Below are 24,364 nucleotides of genomic sequence, written 5' to 3'. Positions count from 1 at the left end.
GATGGCGATACAAAGATCGGTAGAGTAAAGGAGCGAGGAAGAAAGAGAGAGGAGAGGAATTGGGGAAAAGAGAAAAAGAGAGAAATAGGGAGGTAGCTAGATAGGGAATTGAAGTTTGCTTTCCGTTTGGACATTATCCAGAAGCTTTTAATTTGGACAGATCCATCCAACGGCCGAATTTGTTTTTCCTCATTACTAGGAGTCTTCGAGCTGTAGCTTTCGAACCTATTTCCTTTGTTATATTTTGCCACTGAAACGATTTTCCACGAAATTTCCATGGAAATGCAGACGTGGTATTTCGATTTATAGTTATCATTATACAAGCCAAGATCTGCCGAAGCACGTCATCAAATTTTCTCTCTCTCTTTCACTCTACACATACACACATACACACACACACACACGCGCAAAGCGCAAAACTCTACCACAAAGATAGTAATAGATTGTTCTTAACTGTATCTATTGCTTTGTGACTTAACTCCGTTGTTGTTATCTAACGATTTATCGAAGCAAATAATTCGTTGTTACGCTTTGAACATTGTCTTTATCGAAATTCTACCGCTAAGTTTCCGGGATGTTCACGTTCGAATGATTATAATCGTACATATACGTAGATTATTTTTTTTTTTTTTTTTACTATATAATATTTATATTATATATAACATATAAGTAATGAAAGAAAAGTATATACTTCTCCTAATGTAATAAATAAAAAAAAGTTTTCTTCTTCATCTTTTTCACATTTCAAAAGATTAGAATCAGAAAACTGTATGACCCAAAAACATTGAAAAGACCGATTGTTAATGAAGTCTTTATCTACTTAGAGAGTATAAACTAAACAAATATACAAACAAACAAATATTTGATTTTAGTAGTAAAAGAAGTGGGCTTCTATGAACACTGAGAAAACTCATAGAAATCCTCTAATTAAAAATAATATAAAAAAAAAAAAAAAAAAAATATATATATATATATATAAATACAAGAAAAAAGTGTATATAGAAGAAATCCTCGAAATATTCAAAGCGTTAGAAGTTGCTATAAAAAGTTTTAATAGACTGACAGTGTTAATGATCTGAAAAGATATAGTACACAAACACATACACATATATATATATATATACATACACATAGAGTATATATTATATATAAATATAAAAAAAGAGAGAAAAGAAAAAGATTTTTAATGTGCAAAAAAAAAAAAAAAAAATTGTCTCCATATTCGCAAGCCACATATTTTTTCGTATATAACAAATACATAAAACGTTTGGAAAGATTTTATTACTATCACGTACCATAACTCATCATCATCTCCTTCTTATATAAAGAATTTAAAGAAGTAAATTGAATGAAGTACAAGAAGTAAAATAACAGATAGTCTTATTGGATAAGGGTATACTAACAGGTTTGATTTATCGAACGATACTCCTCTTCCTCCTTCTCCTCCACCTCCTCCTCTGTTAACACAGAACGGTGCGACAAACGAGAATATTATCTTACCGGTAGACTACCAGCGATCAAATTACCTAGCTGATAGTAGATAGATGATAATAACCAAGCACGACGGCTCCTATTGACGCTAATTACGAATGAGCATCCAAGAGAAAGAGAAAGAGACAGAGAGATAGACATAGAGTATGTATATATATGTATATGTGTATATATATATATGATGTATATATATATATATATATGTATGTGTATATACATATCCACACACACACATATATACTACTAGCACTTAAGTGACACCCTCGTGCTATCTTTCAGTTAACTAGCGTACATTCAATGACAACAAAGTGACTCCGTCCTGTAAACTTTCAGTGAACTTTCGACGCGTATAAATGACACGTGTTTATTTCTCTTTTCCTTTTTCTTTTTTTCTTTCTTATTTTCTCTCTCTTCCTCCCTTCTACCTTTCTCCAGCCTTCCTTCCTTCCTTCCTTCCTTCTCATTTCAAATCTTCGCACGATTATTTTTAGTCGCTGAAACTCGATGAATACTAGTACTGACAGTAGTAGTAGTAGTAGTAGTAGTGTAGTAGTTAGTAGTAGTGTAGTAGTGTGGTTACACGAATATCGCGTGTATCAAGTTTGAAAATGTGTACCGATTAAAAAGTTCAAAACGATTGAATCAAGCGAACTGTTCGTTCTACTAACACGCCATACTTCTCTTCTCGTAGTCAATTGACACGGATTAACATGCACACATGCACATTTTGCACTCGAGTTGCAAAAAGAAGAAAAAGAGAAATAAAAAGCCCTCACCACCCCACCCTTTGACTCGGATCGAACGCATCTGCGGTACCATATGCGCTCGTCTATAATACACCACCACACATTTTCGAGAGTCTTTATAGACTTCGTTCTAATGTCATCCCTAACTCTTTCCTATAACTGTCGTTCAAATGCAATATATTACTTTGTTAACACGCAACACACCTGCGTAGTCATTAACAATGTCTTTCGGAGTTTATTAGAATGGAAATTTACTAATGGAAATTAACAATACAATATTTCCTTCTCTATGGATATGCTTTTTCATCTTTTTTTCTTTTTCTTGAACTGTCTCATATATCACATACATATTTATCTACACATATGTATGCGACCAACTGGACGACAATTCGAAACATTCTTTTTAATATTCGCTATTCTTGATTCATAAACTAAGTGTTTCAAAGTTAATAAATGATTTTCATAAAAATTATAATCAACATTTCTATTCTATTATCAATCGTACAAACATTATTTATTATAATATATATACATATAATATATATTAATAATAGAATAATATATATAGTAATATATAATAAATTATAGACGTATATAAAAATGTACATATGTATAAAAATCTATATTAATAGATTTTAATAGATTTTTATTTAATAGAATATTAAAATTTCGATTAACACAAAATATTTTTCGTCACTTATTTATCCTGATCGCTTAATTCATTAATTAATATAAATATCTATGTAAACGATAACCTGAAACGGTAATTTGAAATATCTTTTCTAATGCTATTATTATAATAGATTCCTTTTTCTCTATGATAAATTATACGCACGCAAGAGAGAGTTGATAAAGAAAAAGAGAAAAGAAAAGAAACAAAAAAAAAAAAAAAAAAAAGAAAAAGAAAAGAAAAAGAAAAACAAAGAAAGAAAATAATAAACAATTTCATAAAAATCATATTAACGATTCGAATCGCACGAGATATACTACCTCGTCCTATTTATCTATCCCATATATATCTAATTATATTATCGCGATATTAACTCCATTAAAGTATCGTAAAACATTATTACAGATCTCTTTCTCACGTGTATTATTATATCGTAGAAGTCAATTAGTATAATAAATGATATCAAAGATTTTCTCTCATGTGTCATTAAAGAGAATTGCCAAGGGATCGTATTAAGGTTCTACCTATCCTTCGGTAAGAATATTTCACCTTTTCTATGTATCCCCATAGGCTAAATTTATCTTTTACAACTCGTAGGAGATGTACTTACTCGTCTCGACATTAGTATTCCGAGCTAAGGCAGACGCTCTAGTCGGGCGTACCGCATTAACGAAGCACGTAGCTAAAACCACTGCCTTCGCGCATGCCGCTCGATAAGCGTGCTTGCCACTTTCCCTGACCAATACGCGTGTATGTATATATATATATATATGCCTATGTATATATATATATATATATGTATGAATGTATGTATGTATGGATGCATATACGTCCGTTCTTATTATATTAATCTTATTCGTCTTTCGTCTTATGCAGAAACATGAGATATCACTCAGAAAATGGAAAAAAAAGAAAAAGAAAAAACGAACAAGAAAGAAAAGAAAGCTTTTTCTTATCATTATTATCCAGTTTGTTTTATCTTCTTCGTAAAACAAAACAAAAAAAAAAAACAAAAAAAAAAAAAAAAAAAAAAAAAACTCGTTTTTTTTTTTTATTTATTTATTTATTTATTTATTTATTTTTTTTTATTAATACAGAGACGTTATGACTAATAATGTTATAATTAATTTATCTATACTATTAAGATAAAATCAAATTAATATTGATGTTATTATACTGTAATATATTATATTGTTATTAAGTTAATTTTAATTGATATTAAATATCAATTTGATGTTCTATGTTAATTAAGAAATAATAAATTATAAGAATATTAGTTAAATTGATATTAATACATACACACACACACACACACACACACACACACACACACACACACACACACACACACACACAAAATTCTATATTTTAATATAATATATCAAATATCAATTTAATTAATATTTTCTATAACAATATAATTAATATTTGGATTACATAATTTTTTTCTGTAAAAAAAGAAAAGGAAAGAAAAAAAAATCATAAAGAAAATTAATTCATATATCTTGAAAAGTACAAGAATTATTAGAGCGTATTTCTAAATTTTCAAGAGAATACGATATACGATGATATTTGTCAACGTCAAAATAGAATTGTTTCCATCATAAAAGAATGAGATATTTCTTTTTCACCCTCACAATGTGTATCTATTCCATTTATCTATCTATCTATCTATCTATCTATCTATCTATCTATCTATATATATATCTCGGTTTCTAACCTATCAACGTTCGAAGCGCACATTCGTCGAACGTGCAACGAAAACCACAGTTCTTTAACAGACGAATCGTCTAGACGCGTACCGCAACAACACAACACGCGGCTTAATAGCCTTTCACAAACCCGGTTAAGTCCTCGATTTTGCGCTAACGCCACTCTCTTCTAACCTCAGTGCACGATGGATTCCAAAAAAAAAAAAAAAAAAAAAAAAAAAAAAAAAAAAAAAAAAAAAAAAAAAGAGAAAAAGAAAGAAAAAAAAAAAGAAGAAGCGAGAGAGGAGTAGAATGGAGAGGATAGAGAGTCCTTGAGTCTATAATACGTCGGCAGAATTCATAAAAAAGATTTTATGAAACAATTGACTCTCGAGATCGAGAAAGGAATTATATACCTATTAAATATCTACACAAAACAAATATTAAGGATTATATAACAAATATATATATATAGTAAGTATATACGTATACACATATATATATTTATATAAAATACTTTCACTTTTCCTTACGAACGATTTGAATTTCGCGCCAGAAATCGACAAAACTTAAGGATTAATATTCACGGAAAGGAATATCTCTCTCTCTCTCTCTCTCTCTCTCTCTCTCTCTCTCTCTCTCTCTCTCTCTCTCTCGTGGCCATGAAAAAAATTTAAAAGATAATTTAGCGTTAATCACGTTATAATATATATTCATCAAATTTTCGAAATTCGTGATGACTTAAGAAAAATTAATTTAAGAAACGAAAACCATTTTATTATAAGATTATACATGGCTAAAATGTTTAGAGGTTATACAATATTATGTAGATATAAAATATTTAAACTTGGCCAGGGATCAACATTTAAATTAACTTAACTTAGTTCAAATTTTCCATATCTTTCGGATGAAATTCTCATAGAGAATATTTTTAATGGTATATACGCAATGCTATCTAATATAAATATTTTTGAAAAATCGATCTTTTATTGTCTTTTTTTTTTTTTTCTAGTTTTCTAAATACACGTAATCTCTGAAAAGTTGAGAGTGAGGGAGGATTCTTCCTTTTACGTTTTTTTTTCCTTCTTACTCTTTCAAGATATAGTTCATTAAGAAAACTTCCTTAACACGAATAATAAATTTACTTTCATTCGAATTAAACAGATATGAAGAAATGTGACGGGGTGTTCGTACGTATTTTTCGAACGTTCAGAACTTGCGCGTCTAGAATCGACTACAGGTAGTCGGGGCACACACATGCACTTACTACACATATATTCTTTCTTTTCTTTTTTACTTTTTCTTTTCTTACAGCGACTTGACAAACGAGTCGAACAACGTAGCCAATGAGAATTCAGCATAATCTTAGGCATCACGGGCATTTTGAAATTCGACAGATGAGGAAAAACGTTTTGTAAAAGCTATTTTACAAACGTACCTTTCACATCCACTTTCATTTGTAATAATATTTAGTGAAAAATTATATTAAAAAAAAAAAAAAATAATAAAAGAAAAGAACAAAATATAAAAACTTTGTTCGCGATAACCTATAGTTTACAATTTCTTAAATAGAAAGAATTCGTTTCTAATGTATACATACATCATACACACATGGTTACATACGTACGTATATATATACATACAAATATATATATATATATATATATATATATATATATATATATTATATGTACGTACTCCGGCTAACATAAAAAATATCAAGCATACAGACTAAGAAATATACCCCTTTTATTTAACGAAACAACTTAACCTAAAAAAAAAGAAAAAATTCTCGAGACACTTTGATAACGCGCATTTTCACGAGTTACAAATTTAAAATTGCCGCTCGATTCTACGAAAAGTGACAGAGTAAAGAAAAAAGAAAATAACTTTCGTTGATCATGTTGACTCACCTTTTTTTTAACTATATGACCGAACGTCGTCATCCTTTCGAGATCGTATCTAATATCTTTCTTGATAACAATTACTTCGAAATCATTCAAGTTTCCGACAGACGATTGAGAAAACTCACGAAACATTTGTTTATATTGAACATCGTACACATCGTCGTATAATCGTATCGAGTATTAACATCGTACAAAATGATCCCGAATAATAAATAATCGAATGACGGAATATGATCGACGAAATCACGAGGAGTTTGAACAATAGAAAAAGAGTGAATAGAGAGGGGGAAAGAGAAAGAGAGAGAGAAAGAAGAGATACTATTCTGTCGATATTCAATAGGAGAAATGAACTGGAAAGAGATGCTAACGAACGACAGCCATCGGACACGATCCTGTCACTTTTGATTGGTCGCTTTGAAAAAGACTAAAGAAGAATGCGCGGCCCGCTTACTCGATTCTCGAGAAAACAAAAGAAGAAAGAAAGATGTCTGTCCGGTACACGATTGGTTGACTACGTGCAAATAATAAACTGGACACAAAAAAATAATAAAAGGAAATAAAATAAAATACAAAATAGAATATAAGAAATTTTCGTCGAATATCGCGTATACCCATATTTATAAAAGTAATTTCGCCACTAACAGTCATAGGAAATTTGAAAAACAAAAGGGGGAGGGGGAAAACGAGAAGGCGGGACTTTCGAGGTTACGTTTCCAACGTAACGGTCGCTGTTAAGAGAGAGAGAGGGGAAGAGAGTGAGAGAGAGAGAGAGAAAGAGAGAGAGGAGAAGTGAGAAGTGAGGAAGGGTAAGAGAGAGAGAGAGAGAGAGAGAGAGATACGTTTATTCCAATTAACTGAGACTGTATGAGTGCGTTTATACTTACGATTCGATTCTCGACGCACGCTCTGTCGGCAGAAATCGCCGGAATCCGGGGTGCACAGGTGTGTCCTTGCGTGTACCACCAGGTGGGATGATAAAGATGCCAATGAGAATAACGACGAGGAAAAAATTTTCGCAATAATGTAGAAAGAAAGAAGTCAATGATTACTAAATCGACGATTATTACGGACAAGGACGACAATAACGACGACGACGACGAGGAAGAAAAAAGATCGAACACACGACAGCACACACTCTCTCACTGAGTCACAAAACAGACTAAAGCCCGCTAGTCTGAACGGAAAAAACGACCATCCGTCGCGCCGTCGCCGAGCCAACTGGCAACGCGAGCCGCAACGCGTCGTTGTTGCCCTCTGTCGGTAGAATTGACATTACGAATGATGCGCCATCACCTTTTATCCGACGGAGCATGAACTATCTGCTCTTATCTCTCTCGTCGGCGCCAAATTTGAATTTTTTTTTCTTCCCCTTACGATCATTATTCTTAATTTATTAGGATTATTTGACCGGTATGTAATTTTTATTTTAATCTTTGGATATTGACAAATACGTGTATGTGTGTCTTGCACGTATGTGCGTTCTCTTATATAACTAATAATAAATTATCGTATATAAATATTATTTTTCAATGTTAATCTTATTCTATTCTACTCTATTCGATGTTTTAATGTTTCATAAAAATAAAATGTATAATAATAATAATAATAATAATAATAATAATAATAATAATAATATTGTCTTTATTTTAAAGTATGCCAAATGTTGACTAGTTTACGCGGACTTTGTAAAATCAAAAACCAATGTAATCTTTCCATAGAACCTCTGACTCCCTTTCCAAGAGCTACTTTACCGATAAAAATGTCTTCGGTCTTTTTAAACGAATTTACCGAAGAGTCCTCGCTGTCACTCTGATGCTCGTTGCAACTCGTAGGTTCGATATTTTTCAACGAAACCTAAAAAAAAAAAAAATTGATCTCGTTTAACATACTTCCACGTTCTCCGTTCTCCTTTCGTTGAAAACGTTTTAAGATAAACAATTATACGTGCCCTACTGCATAATACAATTAAAAATTGTACGGTATCCAATTGATCATATGTCACATCGAATGTCAACGTCTCATTGAATTCCGGTTGAGCGCAGGCGTGAAGCGTTCTCGTTTTTCTCTTTTTCATTTTCTTTCCCGTCTTTCCATTCAACATCAGCACTCTTACATACGGATCTGAAAAGCGTATAAGATAGAATTTCTCGTTCGACATTTAAAAAGTTTTAAGTTGAAATGTACGAGAATTATAACTTACAAAATTCATTTAAACTGGGTACGAATTTGAGAACTTTAATGTTCCGCAATTCCATTATGTTAATCGTTAATCTCTGCGCCGTTGGCAAATAACTTACACCTAATAAAATTTTGCCGAATTCCTGAGAATATCAAATTATAATGGATATTGAAAATTTGATAGATAATTAAAAAAAAAAAAAAAAAAAAAAAAAAAAACAAGGAAAAAAGAAAAACAAAAAAAATTATGAAATAGTAATTGCGATTTATACCTGATAGGATGGTTTCATTCTATAATTGAACATATGCTTCTCGGGACTTTTAAATATTATCTTAACATCCTTGATTGCCACTTTCAATGAACACAATTCAGTGTGATTGGCGTACCTATCGTGATCGTACGCCGCTATGTCTAATGCCCATTCCTATGTGAAAGAAATATAATTAAAAGAATAAAATAAAAAAAAAGAAAAAAGAAAAAAAGAAAGAAAGAGAAATGAAAAAAAAATAAAAAGAAAGAAAAAAGAGGAAAAAAATACGATTAAAAAAAAAAGCGATAAATAATTAAACTTCGATCCGTAATGAAAGTAGAAGGGAGCATAAAAAAAGCGGCGTTTGCAATTGGCAACCAGTTATACAGTCGAGTGTAATCGAATCATTTTCCGGAGTCATCGAAACGAGCGATATTTGCGTAGCAATATGTAATGCAAAAGCACGGGCTCGATTTCATTGACAACAAAATTATTCGAATACATTTCGAGTTAACATATTTACGTAAAGCTTAACCAAGGTAATAACTTTTTCAACGAGTTTAAACGGCTCTTCATAACGAAAGTCTGTTCTTTTTAATGGCTCTTATTTCTCTTTGGAATACCAAACGAACTTTGTCATTGGTATTACGTACGAAAAAAAGAAAAGTAAAAAATATCTTATACGTGTACGTTACCTACAAAAGGATTATACTACTCTAACACTAGCTTATCTCTCTCTCTCTCTCTCTCTCTCTCTCTCTCTCTCTCTCTCTCTCTCTCTTTCTTTCCCTATCTCTTTTCCTCACTTCTTCTGTCTCTTTTTTTCACGACACACTTAGAACGTAACGCATTATGACAGGATGTGTGTACCTATTAAACGCTTCAAAAAAAGGAAAAAAAAAAAGTAAAAGAGAAGAACGATAAAACCGAGTGTATACCTTAACTTCATGAGGTTTTGCATTGGCCACCACAAAAGTTTCCCTGTAAATCGGATTGACCGTATGTCTGATGCCTCTCGTTCTGAAACTATGCAATTTCATTTGTTTCCTGTGACTCCACGATTGTTTCACAATATTTAAAGCCACGTAAGGCTCGATCGTGCAATTGTATTGTTTCGGTGGAAGGCTGGATAGCGCCTATGAAAGGAAAATAAAAAAAAAAAAAAAAAAAAAAAAAGAAAAAAACAAATAAATAAAATGGATATCCAAATGCATTCGAATAATTATTATTTTTATAAGAGAAAGAAACGAGATAATTTCAATTCGATACCTCGATGCCGACTACGAATTTTCCCGTAATAGTTTCGTCGCAAGGAGGAAAATATTGCAAACTCAAAGTCAATTCAGTCGGAAATTCCTTTTCCTTTTTTTCGTTCTTCCGTTTTTCGATTTGAATCAAATTCTGCGAATAAAATAAAATGAAGAATAATTATTTATTTATTAAAAAAAAAAAAAAAAAAAAAAAAAACTGATATCGTGAACAAAGTTTTCTATAAAGGATGTTTCAGATTGATGCTTCAATGATTTAATTCGGCATACTAAAGTAAAAAAAAAAACAAAAAAAAAAAGAAAAAAAAATAGTTCATAAAAACATAAAATTTTCCCCCGATATGTACTTGTTTCGAAGATGGAAAACAAGTTTTTGTATCGATCGTTTACAACTTTGCCTTTAGAAAAATTACTCAAAATTACTAACCTTGTCTCTAATACAAACTTCTACAACCATTTTTATCATTGCAGATTTCGACTTGTTCAAAGTTACCTGTTTATTATCCCAATATATTGACAAGTCCCAATAACAACACATTGTCGGAATATTTATTTTAACGTTATCTAAAGTTTGCTGTACTGCGAACTAACTCGCATTAGTAACTGTCAGGCTTTATCCTCGTAGATAAAAATCTATCGGTTTTGAGTCCGATCGATCCATTTATTCGAAAAATTGTTCGTTCGAACGAAAAACATCGGTTTATCGAATGAACAATCGAAATATAGAAATTCGATTATATTCTTAAAAAACGAGATCGTAATGGGAATACGAAATCGTTTGTTTATAAAAAAAAAATCATTTTTCTTATTTTTTAATCTACCGAAATCATATCTCAATGTTATAATCATAACGTTCTGAAACATTTTCCTTTATACAAAACGATAAAAATCAAATTTCAATTTGATTTACCAAAGTTGATGATGTATCGATGCTTTCGAATTGGCCACAAGTCGAATTAACCGAGTTCCTTTGAAATTCTACGTTTTCGCTGATCGTTCCTGTATTCATAAATAACATATATTCTATTGTTTTTGTTTGTTTTCTTTCTTTTTTTTTTTTTTATTTTTCTTTTTTTTAACAAAAATTTCCTTATTATTAGAATTAACCCTAGTCGTGCACACCTTAAGATAATTTCAAATTGTGCGCTTGGGATTAGTTACACCATAGACTTTTTAAACAGCTACCATTTATACATGATGAATAATTTTGACTCCAAGAAAATACTGTGTATTCTTTGAAATCTCAGAAATAATAATCAATAGATTTAAAAATGCATTTTCAATTCTGTCATTATAAAAAAGATTCACGAATCATATAATGCGCAAATTGTTTTAATTGAGCTCAAAGTTGATCTGAGGTGTCCTATATACGACAGGCACAACTAGAGTTAATATATTAAATATATATATACGCACACACACACACACACATGTATAAAGAAAAGAAAAATGATATCGTACCATTGCCGTTGTTACCATTTTCGTAAAGGCTTCCCAATCTCCAAGATCTGTAACTTACATCGTTCAACTTGACATTGTCGTTACTTCCTTCTTTCATTCGTGACAGAATATTCGTAGATTCTTTTTCTAGAAAAAAAAAAAAAAAAAAAAAAATAATAATAATCATAATAAAAACAAAAAAAAGATCTATTCGTTCATTTCCGATTAGATACACCCTTGTTATTTATTATAGAATATATAAAATATTAAATAAATATGCGATATAATAGTATAATAAACTTCATTATTGTTATAACAAATTGTAAAATATGCAAAGTAATATGCTACATATTATAGTTACATACTTGTCGATTCGCATAGTTAATTACGTAATCATTGAGAGGAAACGAAGAGTATAACGATGACGTTTTTACGTTACTTATTCGTCCCGCGTAAAAACGAAGGCGTAATTGACTTTGTCTCGACTTTATCATAAGTCATTTCCTTGTAAATATTTCGAAATTATTAGTAAGTAGCTCGATCGATCGACGTAATGATGTATAGGTACATATATAAAACTTATTAAATGTGTAAAAGATAAATAGCAAGTATATATATTATATTGAAAATTTACGTATATATATTATATATATTATATATAAATAATACATAATATTTATCACATAAATTTAAACATTGTGTATATTGTATATAAATAACACATAATATTTATTGTATTAATTTAAATATTGTATATATATATATATATACAAATATCATAATTATTATTATAGTAATATATAATAATATAATAAAACTAATATAATAAAACTATAACTTTTTTTATTAGTGTATTATTATAATATTATTTTTATATGTATACATATATAGATATATATAAATAATAGCTTACTGCGTTTTCTTGTACACTCGTAACCGATGCAACCAGGTGTTAAGAAGCAGGCGACGATAAGTAAGACAAAGAGGACAACCGTTGCAATAATGATGATGAATATAATTTGGCCCCATGGGCCAAATAATCCGGTGTCCACCATTCACTACAATCGCCCGGTCAAGGACCTTTAATACAGAAATCAAGATCAAGGATACTACTTTTCTAAACTTTATTTCGTTCCATTATTATCTTCTTTATCGTCTTTCGACAATTATCAGATATAAATGTATTATAAAAAAAAAAAAAAAAAAAAAAAAAAAAAAAAAAGAGAAACAAATTAAAAGAAAAAATAGACACTATAAAACATTATATAATATGATGAGTTATTATACATATAATACGTATGAATATATATATATATATATATATATCATTGTTTCACTGTTCAGAACGAGTAAAGGAAATACAAATAACTCATGCATACTTTATTTCCAGCACGTTATCGTTTCTCTCTTTATTCTTTTTTTTCTTTTCTTTTTTCTTCTTTGCGTCCTCGTATATTCGACTGATAAAGAAAATATATATATATATATATTTTCTTATATATATATATGTATATTGGATATAATTGGCCAATCTCAAGGCTAGCTACGTTACGTTTTGTAAGTTTAATCCCACGCTCGTAGACGTTACGGTGCATTTCTAACGAGTAAGTTAAAAAATACATATACATACAGAAGAAGGATGGAACGCAAAAAAAGAAGAAAAAGAATAATAATAAGAAGAAGAAAAAAAAGGAAAAGAAGAAGAAGAAGAAGAAGAAGAAGAAGAAGAACAGAAACACAGAAATATTGGCAACAAGTGAGAAACACTTGTGTCACCAAAGCTTCGCGAACTCGTGTTCATAATCCGTATATCGTTGACGAATTCGAATAGAATAATAAAAAAAAAAAAAAAAAGAAATAAAGAATCCGATAAAATCGATTCTACCTTCTTCTCCTTGATGTATCATATTTTAAATGATGAACAATCATCAAAGATTTCCACGTTTTCTAACGATGATATTTTTAGAACGATGAATCAGGCACGAACCGCATGGACACACCTGCATCGTAATTAAGAACGAATAGATAACGAAAAATGAAGAAAAAAAATAAAAAGAAGAAGAAGAAGAAGAAAAATAATAAGAACTATTCGCGTATTTGAATTTACATGGCAAAAAATATTCCATAGATTATTTCAAATATTAGAATATACCTACTCAACACCATTTTCACACACGTCGTTTCACTTATATAAAAATTTAACGAAAGCAAAGCGACATTTCACTGTTCTAACATTATCGTTCAACCACTTCCGCGATCGGATTCTTAACATTAATTATTTATTTTTCTTTGTCCCATGATCACTCGTCACTCTCTTTTGAAAATGATCGATCGATTGATCGATCTATTTATCGATCTTTTCCTTTTTCGTTTTTTCTTTCTTTTTCTTTTCTTTTATTTTTCTTTGTCGATTACCTTCTTTAGGAAACACTCGTACAAAATAGAACATGATGACTGCTGACACGAACTCGTTCGTTATCGTTTAATCGTCAATGTATCGATGAATTTACTAAGAACACAAAGTTTCTCTACACGCTTATGTATATGTCCTACTAGGTATACGTAAATGTAAATGTAAATGTGTATGTATATACATACACATACACATACACATAAACACACATATATGTATATATATATATATGTATGTGTAATGTGACGACGTAAGAGTTGTCGTAACTTGACCAATCGAAACGAACGAATCGATCGACGTCGAACGAACGTCCTTCGTCGATCCTCCTCAACGAAATAAATAAGACGGAGAGACAAATGCAACGTGTACCGTACAACACGACGTACCGTACGTATTTACGGATAGGGGAAAAGAGAGAAAGAAAAAGAGAGAGAGAGAGAGAGAGAGAGAGAGAGAGAAAGAGAAACGTATTGCAAGTTACATTGGTGTGGTCCCCTCTTCAAACTTCCGTGCACCTTCGCGCCTATCTATCCTTTTCCGTCTTTATCTGTATATATAGACATACGTACATAAACGCATACATATATATGGAACGATTGAACGTAACACTTTTGTCGTTTATACGCGTCATTTTCATTTGTACGTGGGTGTGTATATATGTATGCATGTATGTATGTATGCTGTGTATGCTGTGTATGTGTGGGTGTATATATATATATATATATATATATATATGGTTCTAACAGCACCCAGAACAATGCCACGCGTAGTTTTTATATGTCATATATATATATATATATATATATATATATATATATATATATATATATGTATGCGTGTACGCACGCGCGCGTGCGTATATGCGTGTGTAACCAACGAGGAAACCACGTGTTATCGCTGATAATGCAAAACTAGTATAGTCGCTTTAGTATTCACTTTTTTTCACGTTTGAAAAAAAAAATAATTTTTACGTTAGTTAAATGACGTTATTAAATGTTTTAATGTCGCAAATATTTTTTTCGTTCTCCTTTTCATTTTCTTCTTTTCTTCCTTATTTATCTCTCTTTTTTTTCTTACACTGGTTTTTTTTTTTTTTTCTTTCTTTTTCTACGGAGTTGAGCCGTTTTTTTCTCTTTTTTCTTTTCGTCCCTTTTTTTTTTTATTTTCTTATGAGAATGATGAGAAATACCATTGCATTTCTGATTGAATTTTAATAATTTAACGAATGCTATTCGCTGTGGTTTTTCTTTTCTTTTTTTTTTTATCTTACGTTTGATTGTTTACGAATGAGAAAGCATTCAATTTAAAGTATTCGGTCGTTTCACTTTTTAATTCTTATTCGTTGATTTAATCTTGTCTACTCAACAATCAGAGAGAAAGAGAGAGAGAGAGAGATCGTTGAATTCTTGATAATGATTAGTATCTACCCACGCTTTCCATAATTTTTTTTGATTTTTAAAGTTTGAATACGACGGTAAAAGTCGCGTGGGTTAGAATAGAGAAAGAAAGATAAAAATTTAGTGAATGCAGTTATGCGCATTTTTTATTCCGATAATTTTTAACGATACACGACCATCGTATATTCTCCATGAAAACTATGTTCTAGATTACAGAAGGAGAAATTACATATTGTCATATAAAATAATAATGCAATCGATACTCATCAATATCATCCAGTTTATTTAAATCAGTGCAGAGATCACTAGCACGAGGTTATGGCCATGATTGAACGATTTTTTTTATTAGATTTCTAATCCATTTCATTCTAATGCTTACGTGAAGTTATGTATATGCATATATCTTAATATATATTATTTCGTATATAAAAAATTATTTTACTATTTATTTAAAAAGTAATTTAATATTACAATATAATAAAAACATATATTTAATAGAGGTTTTTTATTGACATTTATTTATTTATTTATTGTAATGTAATTTTAAATCATCTTTTATATAAAAAAAAAATTTAATCAGTTATTTGTTGCGTTACATGTTTGACTCTATATATAGCAATCACATTTATGTATATATATATATATATATGTTATATATAGATTTCTAATTTTTAACACATGTATATATATATATATATATATATATATATATATATATATATATATATATATATATATATACGTCAATACATTCACACGTAATTAATGTGTATAGATAAAATCATGATATTATTATATTTAATTAATTGTTACATACGTGTGTTAAAAAATTTACATGTAATCCTTATTTATACATAAAACATGATTTTATTTATAATTAATTATTTTGATTATTTATTAATGACATATTTATATATGTCAAATGATTAAAATATCATTTATATTTATATAAATAAAATCATGATTTTATTTAATCAGTAAATTATAATAAAACATAATTATACATGTCCAAAGATCAATATATTATTTATATGTATAGATAAAATCGTAATTTTCGATGAAAGGGACAAATAGAGAAAGGAAAAAAGAAATAAATAAATAAATAAATAATTATTACTCGACGTATTATCACCGTTTCAAAGGGTCAAATGAAAAAAAAAAAGAGAGTTTGAAACGTCGATATCGAATAAGTTCGCAGTTGACCTCGATCCCCGATCCACGTCCCTCCTTTCACTTTAAAACTTCTTCCCGGACACCTGACGATGTCGAAGAACTTACCTGCACATTCTGTAACGAATCAGTCTGTAACTTAGTTTGCCCTGGTACACTTGTGTCTTAGTCTCTCCGGCTTTTACATTTCACTTTCACGTAAGTTTAACCAAGAGAGACTGAACACGAACGATCAAACATTAAAACGATTGGCTTTAAATATTCATTTTTGTGTGATATTTTAAGACAATTGGTATTCTTTTTTATTTTTTTTCTTTGTTTCTCTTCTTTTCATTGATCTATTCTATCTATACTGTGGTTTATAATCAATTAAAGAATAAAAATAAAAAGAAATTAATTAGTGCAATTAATTCAAAGGGAAAGAGAAAGAGGAAGAGAAAGAGAGAGAGAGAGAGAGTGAGAGAGAGTGAGAGAGAGAGAGAGTGAGAGAGCTTTCAATGATCTATCTATATTATCAACGAATTGAGAAAGTATCCATAGGAAAAGTCTCTTCTAGTGTATTTTGTGAAAGCTGTGTTAAGAAATAAAATTTCTTGGTTTCAATGAAATCTCTGTGAGGTATCTATAAAGATGCTAATTTATTTGTCCTTTAAATGTACAACATGAAAATGTAAATTTTAGCTTATTTTAAATTCTGACATATTTCGAGTTTGCAAAATATACTAACTCGATTCAATATTAGAAATTTTTGTTCAATCTGTAAATTGGCGTAAGGATTATGCAAGTTTATCGTCATGTCGATACGCGATTTTTCCTTTGATATTTGTCTTTTTTCTTTTATATATATATAATTTTATCAAATTTCTTAAAAGTCAAATCTGTTTATATATCTCTTTTGAAATATAATTGTGAAACTCATAAATAATGTTACATTTACATTAATAGCCATAATAATCTTAGATTTTTAATTTCAGTGATTCGAGAAAGATGGAATCATGCATCCATTGAATACCTAATGAAAAAACAAATATAAGAGATCAAACGTTATTTAAAGCGATGGCTACATTCGCAAAGATCTCGATTCTAAGACTGAGCATCGTGATCTTCCTACTCTGCGACTGTAAGTGCTATTTTTGATCTTTTAATTAAGTACGTTGTAAACGAAAAAGAAAAATAACTTAATTGTTCGATCTTAATGTAAAAAAAGAGATCAAGAAAAAAAAGAAAAAGAAATAGAGAGAAAAAAATCAAAAACATCAAAGTACATCGATATACTCCCTTAAATAACTTAATTCGTAATTGCTTAAAAAAAAGAACAAAAATAAAAAAAAAAAAAACAAAAATAATAATAAAAGAAGTTTATGAAATCAAAGAGTTAAATCGTACTGAAAGATCGAAAGATTACAAATCGTTTCTGTATCCCATTATTTCCATTAATTCTTTTCTCGTTGCACCGACTGAAAGGTGATAAGATCAACGCTTTTAATTTCTACTTTGTGTGATGTAACGATCGTGTAATGTAACATTCAAGTAACAACTCTTAAGTAAAGTGTATCTCCCTCTCTCTCTCTCTCTCTCTCTCTCTCTCTTTCTCTTTTTTTCTTTCGACAAGTCTCGACATTATGGTTTGAAACATTTATGGAATTGCACAAGTGAAAGAAAATCTTTTCAGATGCTACGAGTCTGATTATACCGGAAGAACTTCCTACGATACTTTCGCTAATTTATTCGAACATACCGCCAATAAAAAAAGGTAAGCAAACGAGGAAACATGTTCGCTAATCAATGGGGAAATATTCCATATAGAATCGTGTCTTAAACCAATACTTTCACCCGTTACACGTAATATCCATGAACAAACGAACGACGAGAGTAGATTTCCTAATCTCTTATTACGCGTATCGTTGTAAATTTTAACTTAATGTAGTTTAATTTTCTTTCCTTTTTTTTTTTTTTTTTTTTTTTTTTTTTTTTTTTATTCTCAAATGACAGGAACGGACTCAAGACTTGGCATTGGTTTTCGGCTCGGCGAACATGCTGATTTTCAAATTCTCTTGGAATTAGGACCTCAAACTGATACCAATCCAATTGGTACCAACGAATCCAAAAAAAGAAGAGACGTAAAAAAAAAAAACAATATTTTTAATGATTTTATAATATTATAGAGCCTTAAGAAATATATTATTTAATTTACATTTTTTATTTCAAACAGGCGATGTACATGGCTGCGATGAAGGGAGAATTAGGCCCTTTGGCACAAGCTATAGCAAAATATCAAACTGAACGTAGGATATATGAGGAATTGGAAAAGCTCAAGAAGCTCGAGGAGAAAATGAAGAATGTTGAAGTTCAGAATGCGGAAAATAATAAAAATGTAAATAATTCTTTGGAGAACAAAGTGACAAAACTTTTCTAATATTATTGTTTAAAGATTAAAAAATCATGCATGCTTTTTTATTTTCTTTTTTTTCTATTTACGTTTCTCATTTGTAATTTCTTTTTAGTTTAGTCAATTAGACCTGAAAATTTAAACATTATAATTTATTACCTTTAAATTAAATTTAAAGAAACCATTATAATTAAAACTGATATAACGTTTTAATTTCTTTTCCCATGTGTTAACACAAAATTTGTTTAATATCCTTTTACAAATATTTGATAATTAAATACTGTGTTTCAGAATACTTCCAGCGATTGGTTGGTAAACTGGAGTAAGGAAATGTCAAAGTCCTCTGTGACTCAAGTGCCATTAAAACAAGTTTCCAACGAGGAAATTTCTTTAAATACCAGCAGTAGTAATCAGAAAACCCAGTCTGCTGTGAGCAAGGAGAAACTAGAAGAACTAAAAAAATTATATAAATCAGTGACAGTTGATAATAAAACTTAAATTTGTATATAAGACAATGCTTACGCGCGATATGATGTCATTTCCCGCAATATGTACTGTAATAGAGACAAAAAAACAAAAAACAAATTTCATATAATAATTTACACGTAACGTTTATTATATTTATTAATTAAACATCTTTTATACAAGCAACAGAATTAATATTAAATCTGTAACACAGCTTAGGCAAAGAGAATTTTTGTCGAGAAGGTATTTTCATGCGGTATTATTTCTCTTTTTCTAAATATATATGTATGCGTGTGTGTGTGTGTGTGTGTGTGTGTGTATGTATGTATATCGTGAATATTTTGTATTACATATATTTCTTTTAATCAAAGCTATGCTAAGCTTTCTATGTGAGATAAATGTGATATTAATATCATCTGAAGAAAAAGTGTAATGGTTTGATGAAAATGACCTGAATACAAATAGTTACAAATACATACGTTTTCTGATTACTGCAAACATGAATCCAGGAAAGAGAGACACAAAACACCTGCGTACAATATTTTAGTAAATAACAAAATTATAATAAACTTTTCAATTATAGTAAACAATCTTATAAAATTATATGTCTGCATTAAGCGAATAACAATTTTCAATATATTGTTCAATATACATTCCTATACTTTTACAATAAAATTAGTTATCTCTGGTTTATAGTTCATAATAAATTTGTACCCGATTACTAAATCATACATATGAAATCTATTGCCCTGAGTCACTATGTTTGATAAATTTTTGGAATATGCATCATTATTTAATAAAATCTATATAATTTGTGTGTCAACTATCACTTAGGTAGCGTTCATATTACCAATTTGTTACATATCAAACACTTATATATAATATTTGGTTTAACTATACAAAAAGTGCATGTACCAAAAGTAAATATCTTCATTGTTGCTCCTGCATTTATACTTTGAATTCAACTATTTGTTCAAACATCTCAATTGGTCTGAATAATAAATTGGTACCTATAACATAAATTAAAACAATTTAAGATTATTTTCTATCAAATGCATTGCCATAATTTCAATTTTGTGTTAAAGCAAGATAAAGTAATACATAAGAAATAATTAAAATATCTTTAAATATATCTTACATTAAAATACATAATGTAACTGTACTTTTGTGTTTAAAAAATTACTCCACTTTGTAAATTTATTTGAGTCAAATCTTTAAGGCTGATCTTCACTTTCAATATCATTATTATTTTGTACTTCTTCTATCTTTTCTTTGATATTCTTTTCCCTTTTTAAACTGACTCTATATTTCTTAAGAATTCGACGTCTTTTCATACCACGTTTTGGTTTCTTTTTATTCAATAAAATATCCTCAACCGGTTCTACATTTACTTGTGTATTCATAGACGTTCTCGTTTCAATTGCAGATTCCTCTTTCGTACTTTGATTATTAATATCACTATTATTTATTTCTTTATTTATTATTTGACTATTTTTCTTTGAAGTATCATCATTACTCTCCTCATCATTTGTCTTTTTGTTGCAACTTTTCAACCTACCAACTTCTACTTCGGTATCCCTTGCCTGTATTATTGTATTATTATTGGTTTTTTCAGTATAGCCAAGTTCTTCTGAAGGTTGTATAATCACCTTCTCTTCCTGATACTCATTCTGATCTGTCAAGGGATCTGTAAGTTCCTCCTTTATTCTAATTTCATTCTCTACCTTGACAACCAGATAGTCCTTTTTTTCCTCCAATTGTATTCCTCTGGACTGTAACCATTCTTTTTTTTGTTCATTTTCTTTCTGTATAATATCTGTATCATACTTCATTAAACGTAACTTTTCACGCAATGCCTCCTTCAATCTTGTTTGTTCTTCATTTATTTGTTTCATTAAAGATTCCATTTCAGGGTCGACAATCTTTATATCCATCCAAAGCATGTTTGTACGTATATGTTCTATGTTAGAATATTTGTTCTTATTTTCTTCGCGCGCCATACTTTCGGACTAACGAAAAATAATGTCGATCATGGATGAGATTTAATACATGTCTCTGGCTTCTTACATTATAATCGGCTTTGTCATCTTTTAGTCACGTCCTATGTTACCGACAAAATATAAGAAATAGATTGTAGCGCCACTATTAAATAAGAGATAGAATTTAGAATTAGGAAAAACTTTAAATTGTATTTTATTAATATTTTTCTAAATAATAAAAAAAAGTTAAACATTGCCAATTAGCTCTTGCTAATTAGTACTTGCGTTATATTAAGTGACGTATTATCACAAACAATATCGGTTTTCATCATGTGTAGGTTATTGCGCATGAATAATTATGAATATTGATTTTTTCTTTTTTTAGTTATCATTACAAATCTAATAAAAAAAAAAATTATGAACTTAAATATCATTTTTATACTTCAAAAATGATTTAATGCTAAACCTTCGAGTTATCTTTATTTTATTAAAAAAGTATACCTTATTATCAACGTGATTTTACTTTGTCGATAATTCAGCGTTCTAGATAGGATATCTCCGAAGATGATCTTGAGTCTACCTTAATATTTAATCAATGAAAAAAATTATAAAAATTTCATAGATCATCATTATTGTGCTTTTGTGAAATCTTTTTATAAAATTCAGAACAAAAATTACTATTCAAAAAAGTGCTATCGTTAAATAAATGTTTCTTTTCTTTTTTTTTTTTTTTGTAATATTGCACTTATTAAAAGGAAAGCAAAAACAACGACGATCAATATGTTCATATTCTCTTATATATCCGACGATATACAAATCTAAAATCTCTTGATATAGACAGTTTTATTCGTATATTACATACATTATAATGCATCACAATGAGTAATTACATTTGGTTTTTTTTGTTTTTCTTCTTTTATTACCTCTTGTGCGATATAATTAAATTCAGGAACGATCACGTCGTTTCCAACGTAATTATAATTCCGATTAAAATTTTTTATAGGAAGAATCGACGTGACCGAAACGTAGTTACATATCTTAGGAATCGTAATGTTACATCTATTACAACCTTATACGTTAATAGAATATTTCGCAATGTTACATTAATTAACTAATTACAATATGATACATTTTTCCTTCGAGCCTTTCCAAAAGCTCCAATAACTTCCGACGATGGATTTTGAGGTACGATAAGCAATATATAAGAATCTTCTTTTCACTCTATACTTAATGTCCAGTAAAATGTCGATCTCATTTTAAAGCTTGCTTGATCTATTATAGCGTTTGATAGAAAATTAATAAAAAGAAAAAAAAAAAAAAAAAAGGAAAAGAAAAGAAAAAATAAGAAAAGAATAAAGCAAAAAAGAAAAACAGAAAAATAAAATAAACGTCAAACAAAAGATTTCCATTACTTTCAATGAAAATATGTGATTATTTACAAACTCGTAACATTACCAGAAAAAAAGAAAAAAAAAAGATCGACATTTTACAGGTTGTAAGTAAGTACACGCGTATAACACGTGTAATATTAAAAAGGATGCTATCTCTTACGAAAAATTCTCGAAAATCTTTAAAGCCGTACACTCTTTTTCTAAAGAATTTTAAACGCGTTCAAAATTTCTCCCGTAGATTCCTAAAAAAAAGAAAAAAGAAGAAGAAGAAGAAGGAAGAAGAAGTAGAAGAAGATGATCGTCGGTTCGTTTCTTTTTTTCTTACGATCGTGAAAAGATCGAAGAAAAATATCGAACGACGTAAAAAATATACACAGATTCTCTCCTCGTCTATTTCCTTTCTCTCTCTCTCTCTCTCTCTCTCTCTCTCTCTCTCTCTCTCTCTCTCTCTCGTTTCTCGTTTTTAATGTTTCAGTCGATAGTGAATCCATCTGTCGTCGTCGGATTTTTATCACGTGACGTTGATTTCCTCGTCCTCTTCGTTTTCGGTCTGTTCTTCCGGTCTCTGAGGACTCGTGAGAGGACTCACATCGCTGAGGTCCATCCTTGGCCTATCGCCATCGGCATCGCTCAAATCCGGATTTGGATTGTTCTTATTTGGTAAAGTTTGTTCCCGAGAACCTCCTGTAGCTAGAAGTTCTCTCTCTTTACTGTTACGCCATTTCATTCGTCGATTTTGGAACCAGATCTTTACCTGAAATGATAGATTAAAAGAAATTATGATTAACGTAAATCCTTGAAAAGAAAGAAAAAGAAAGAGAGAGAGAGAGAGAGAGAGAGAGAGAGAGAGAGAGAGAGAGAGAGAGAGAGAGAGAGAGAGAGATATAGAGATAGAAATAGATGTAGAGAGAGAAAGAGAGAGAGAGAAAGGAGAGAGAGAGAGAGAGAGAGAGGGAGAGGGAGAGAGAGGGAGAGAGAGAGAGAAAGAGGGAGAGAGATAGGATGGAGTGAAAACTTTACCAAGAAAATAAAGTAGGTATCTATTTCTCGCGATATTAATAATGCGTGACGTCGAACGATATTAAAATTCATTCGTCCCACACAAACCGGGTACCGCCTCTTTCCGGCCGGACTTTTCAATAAAGCGCGAAGGGTGTTCGCACGGATGACCGAGCTCTCTCTCTCTCTCTCTCTCTCTCTCTCTCTTTCTCTCTTTTTCTCTTTTTCTCCCTTCTCTTCCCTATCATCGATTTAAATCCTCCTCTGTTTTCTTTTTCTTTTCTCTCTCTCTCTCTTTCTTTCTCTCTCTCTCTCTCTCTCTCTCTCTCTCTCTCTTTCTCTCTCTCTCTCTCTCTCTCACAAACCTCTCATCTCGCTCTCGATAAAGACATCGAACGAATGAGGGAGAGAAATGGTGATGATACGTAGAAAGGAGTAGAAGAAATTCTCTCTCTCTCTCTCTCTCTCTTTCTATGTATGTATGTACGTATGTGTACGTATATGTATATACCTGGTCCA

The 24,364-nt window shown here is 30.0% G+C and overlaps 5 protein-coding genes across 19 annotated transcripts in view; 1 reads left to right on the top strand and 4 right to left on the bottom strand.

Moving 5' to 3' along the window:
- LOC124950647 overlaps nt 1-7,736 on the bottom strand; it is a 120,969-nt gene extending 113,233 nt beyond the window's left edge. For 3 of the 5 annotated variants that reach the window (XM_047497614.1, XM_047497617.1, XM_047497616.1), the window contains exon 1: nt 7,390-7,735. The gene's annotated coding sequence lies outside the window, so the exon portion shown is untranslated. Of the gene's footprint in view, nt 1-6,511; nt 6,721-7,389 lie in introns of those variants that run through there. The other 2 variants (XM_047497618.1, XM_047497615.1) reach the window with 2 other exon arrangements.
- Nucleotides 7,737-8,126: 390 nt separating this feature from the next.
- Nucleotides 8,127-14,399, bottom strand: LOC124950649 (synaptotagmin-1-like). 3 transcript variants are annotated; one of them, XM_047497621.1, is made up of 10 exons: nt 14,058-14,399; nt 12,556-12,722; nt 11,664-11,789; nt 11,113-11,201; nt 10,204-10,335; nt 9,873-10,070; nt 8,956-9,108; nt 8,706-8,826; nt 8,454-8,626; nt 8,127-8,359 (listed from the first exon to the last, which is right to left on the bottom strand). In XM_047497621.1, the coding sequence occupies exons 2-10, from the start codon at nt 12,695-12,697 to the stop codon at nt 8,147-8,149; spliced, it is 1,347 nt and encodes a 448-aa protein (XP_047353577.1). In that variant the 5' UTR covers nt 12,698-12,722; nt 14,058-14,399; the 3' UTR covers nt 8,127-8,146. The 3 variants fall into 3 exon arrangements, with proteins under 3 accessions (XP_047353577.1, XP_047353579.1, XP_047353578.1); XM_047497623.1 differs by lacking the exon at nt 14,058-14,399 and adding an exon at nt 13,795-14,051; XM_047497622.1 differs by lacking the exon at nt 14,058-14,399 and adding an exon at nt 13,799-14,051.
- A 2,292-nt stretch (nt 14,400-16,691) lies between these two features.
- Nucleotides 16,692-20,175, top strand: LOC124950514. 2 transcript variants are annotated; one of them, XM_047497302.1, is made up of 6 exons: nt 16,692-16,820; nt 17,597-17,742; nt 18,295-18,375; nt 18,615-18,742; nt 18,835-18,996; nt 19,303-20,174. In XM_047497302.1, the coding sequence occupies exons 2-6, from the start codon at nt 17,679-17,681 to the stop codon at nt 19,507-19,509; spliced, it is 642 nt and encodes a 213-aa protein (XP_047353258.1). In that variant the 5' UTR covers nt 16,692-16,820; nt 17,597-17,678; the 3' UTR covers nt 19,510-20,174. The 2 variants fall into 2 exon arrangements, with proteins under 2 accessions (XP_047353258.1, XP_047353259.1); XM_047497303.1 differs by lacking the exon at nt 16,692-16,820 and adding an exon at nt 17,055-17,240 and having other exon boundaries at nt 19,303-20,175.
- LOC124950512 (myosin-9-like) lies at nt 19,201-21,542 on the bottom strand. Of its 8 annotated transcripts, none has more exons than XM_047497295.1 (4): nt 20,615-21,542; nt 19,956-20,486; nt 19,534-19,565; nt 19,201-19,464 (listed from the first exon to the last, which is right to left on the bottom strand). In XM_047497295.1, exon 1 carries the CDS (start codon nt 21,474-21,476, stop codon nt 20,691-20,693), a length of 786 nt encoding a protein of 261 aa, XP_047353251.1. In that variant the 5' UTR covers nt 21,477-21,542; the 3' UTR covers nt 19,201-19,464; nt 19,534-19,565; nt 19,956-20,486; nt 20,615-20,690. The 8 variants fall into 8 exon arrangements, with proteins under 8 accessions (XP_047353251.1, XP_047353254.1, XP_047353256.1 ...); XM_047497298.1 differs by having other exon boundaries at nt 19,201-19,565; nt 19,956-20,005; nt 20,392-20,486; XM_047497300.1 differs by lacking the exon at nt 19,534-19,565 and having other exon boundaries at nt 19,956-20,005; nt 20,392-20,486.
- Nucleotides 21,543-22,790: 1,248 nt separating this feature from the next.
- The window catches only part of LOC124950511, a 19,930-nt gene continuing 18,356 nt past the window's right edge, over nt 22,791-24,364 (bottom strand). The window contains exon 4 of the mRNA XM_047497292.1: nt 22,791-23,600. Within this exon, the coding sequence (XP_047353248.1) occupies nt 23,358-23,600 (243 nt within the window). The 3' untranslated portion in view covers nt 22,791-23,357. The remainder of the gene's footprint in view (nt 23,601-24,364) is intronic.

Source organism: Vespa velutina, chromosome 7 (genome assembly GCF_912470025.1).
Source record: "Vespa velutina chromosome 7, iVesVel2.1, whole genome shotgun sequence".
NCBI lineage: Eukaryota > Metazoa > Arthropoda > Insecta > Hymenoptera > Vespidae > Vespa > Vespa velutina.
Note: the sequence above shows the minus strand (reverse complement) of the source record. Positions and strands in the feature narration are given on the sequence as shown.

What these genes read in the sequence shown, in the direction of transcription:
- LOC124950649 (XM_047497621.1), bottom strand. Translation starts at nt 12,697, where the DNA reads ATGGTGGACACCGGATTATTTGGCCCATGGGGCCAAATTATATTCATC. An exon ending in TCGATACATCATCAACTTTG is followed by an intron (nt 10,336 to 11,112) that starts GTAAATCAAATT and finishes TTTTATTCGCAG; the next exon opens with AATTTGATTCAAATCGAAAA. An exon ending in CAAAACCTCATGAAGTTAAG is followed by an intron (nt 9,109 to 9,872) that starts GTATACACTCGG and finishes TCTTTCACATAG; the next exon opens with GAATGGGCATTAGACATAGC.
- LOC124950514 (XM_047497303.1), top strand. Translation starts at nt 17,679, where the DNA reads ATGGCTACATTCGCAAAGATCTCGATTCTAAGACTGAGCATCGTGATC. An exon ending in GATCTTCCTACTCTGCGACT is followed by an intron (nt 17,743 to 18,294) that starts GTAAGTGCTATT and finishes AAATCTTTTCAG; the next exon opens with ATGCTACGAGTCTGATTATA. An exon ending in CATACCGCCAATAAAAAAAG is followed by an intron (nt 18,376 to 18,614) that starts GTAAGCAAACGA and finishes CTCAAATGACAG; the next exon opens with GAACGGACTCAAGACTTGGC.
- LOC124950512 (XM_047497293.1), bottom strand. Translation starts at nt 21,476, where the DNA reads ATGGCGCGCGAAGAAAATAAGAACAAATATTCTAACATAGAACATATA.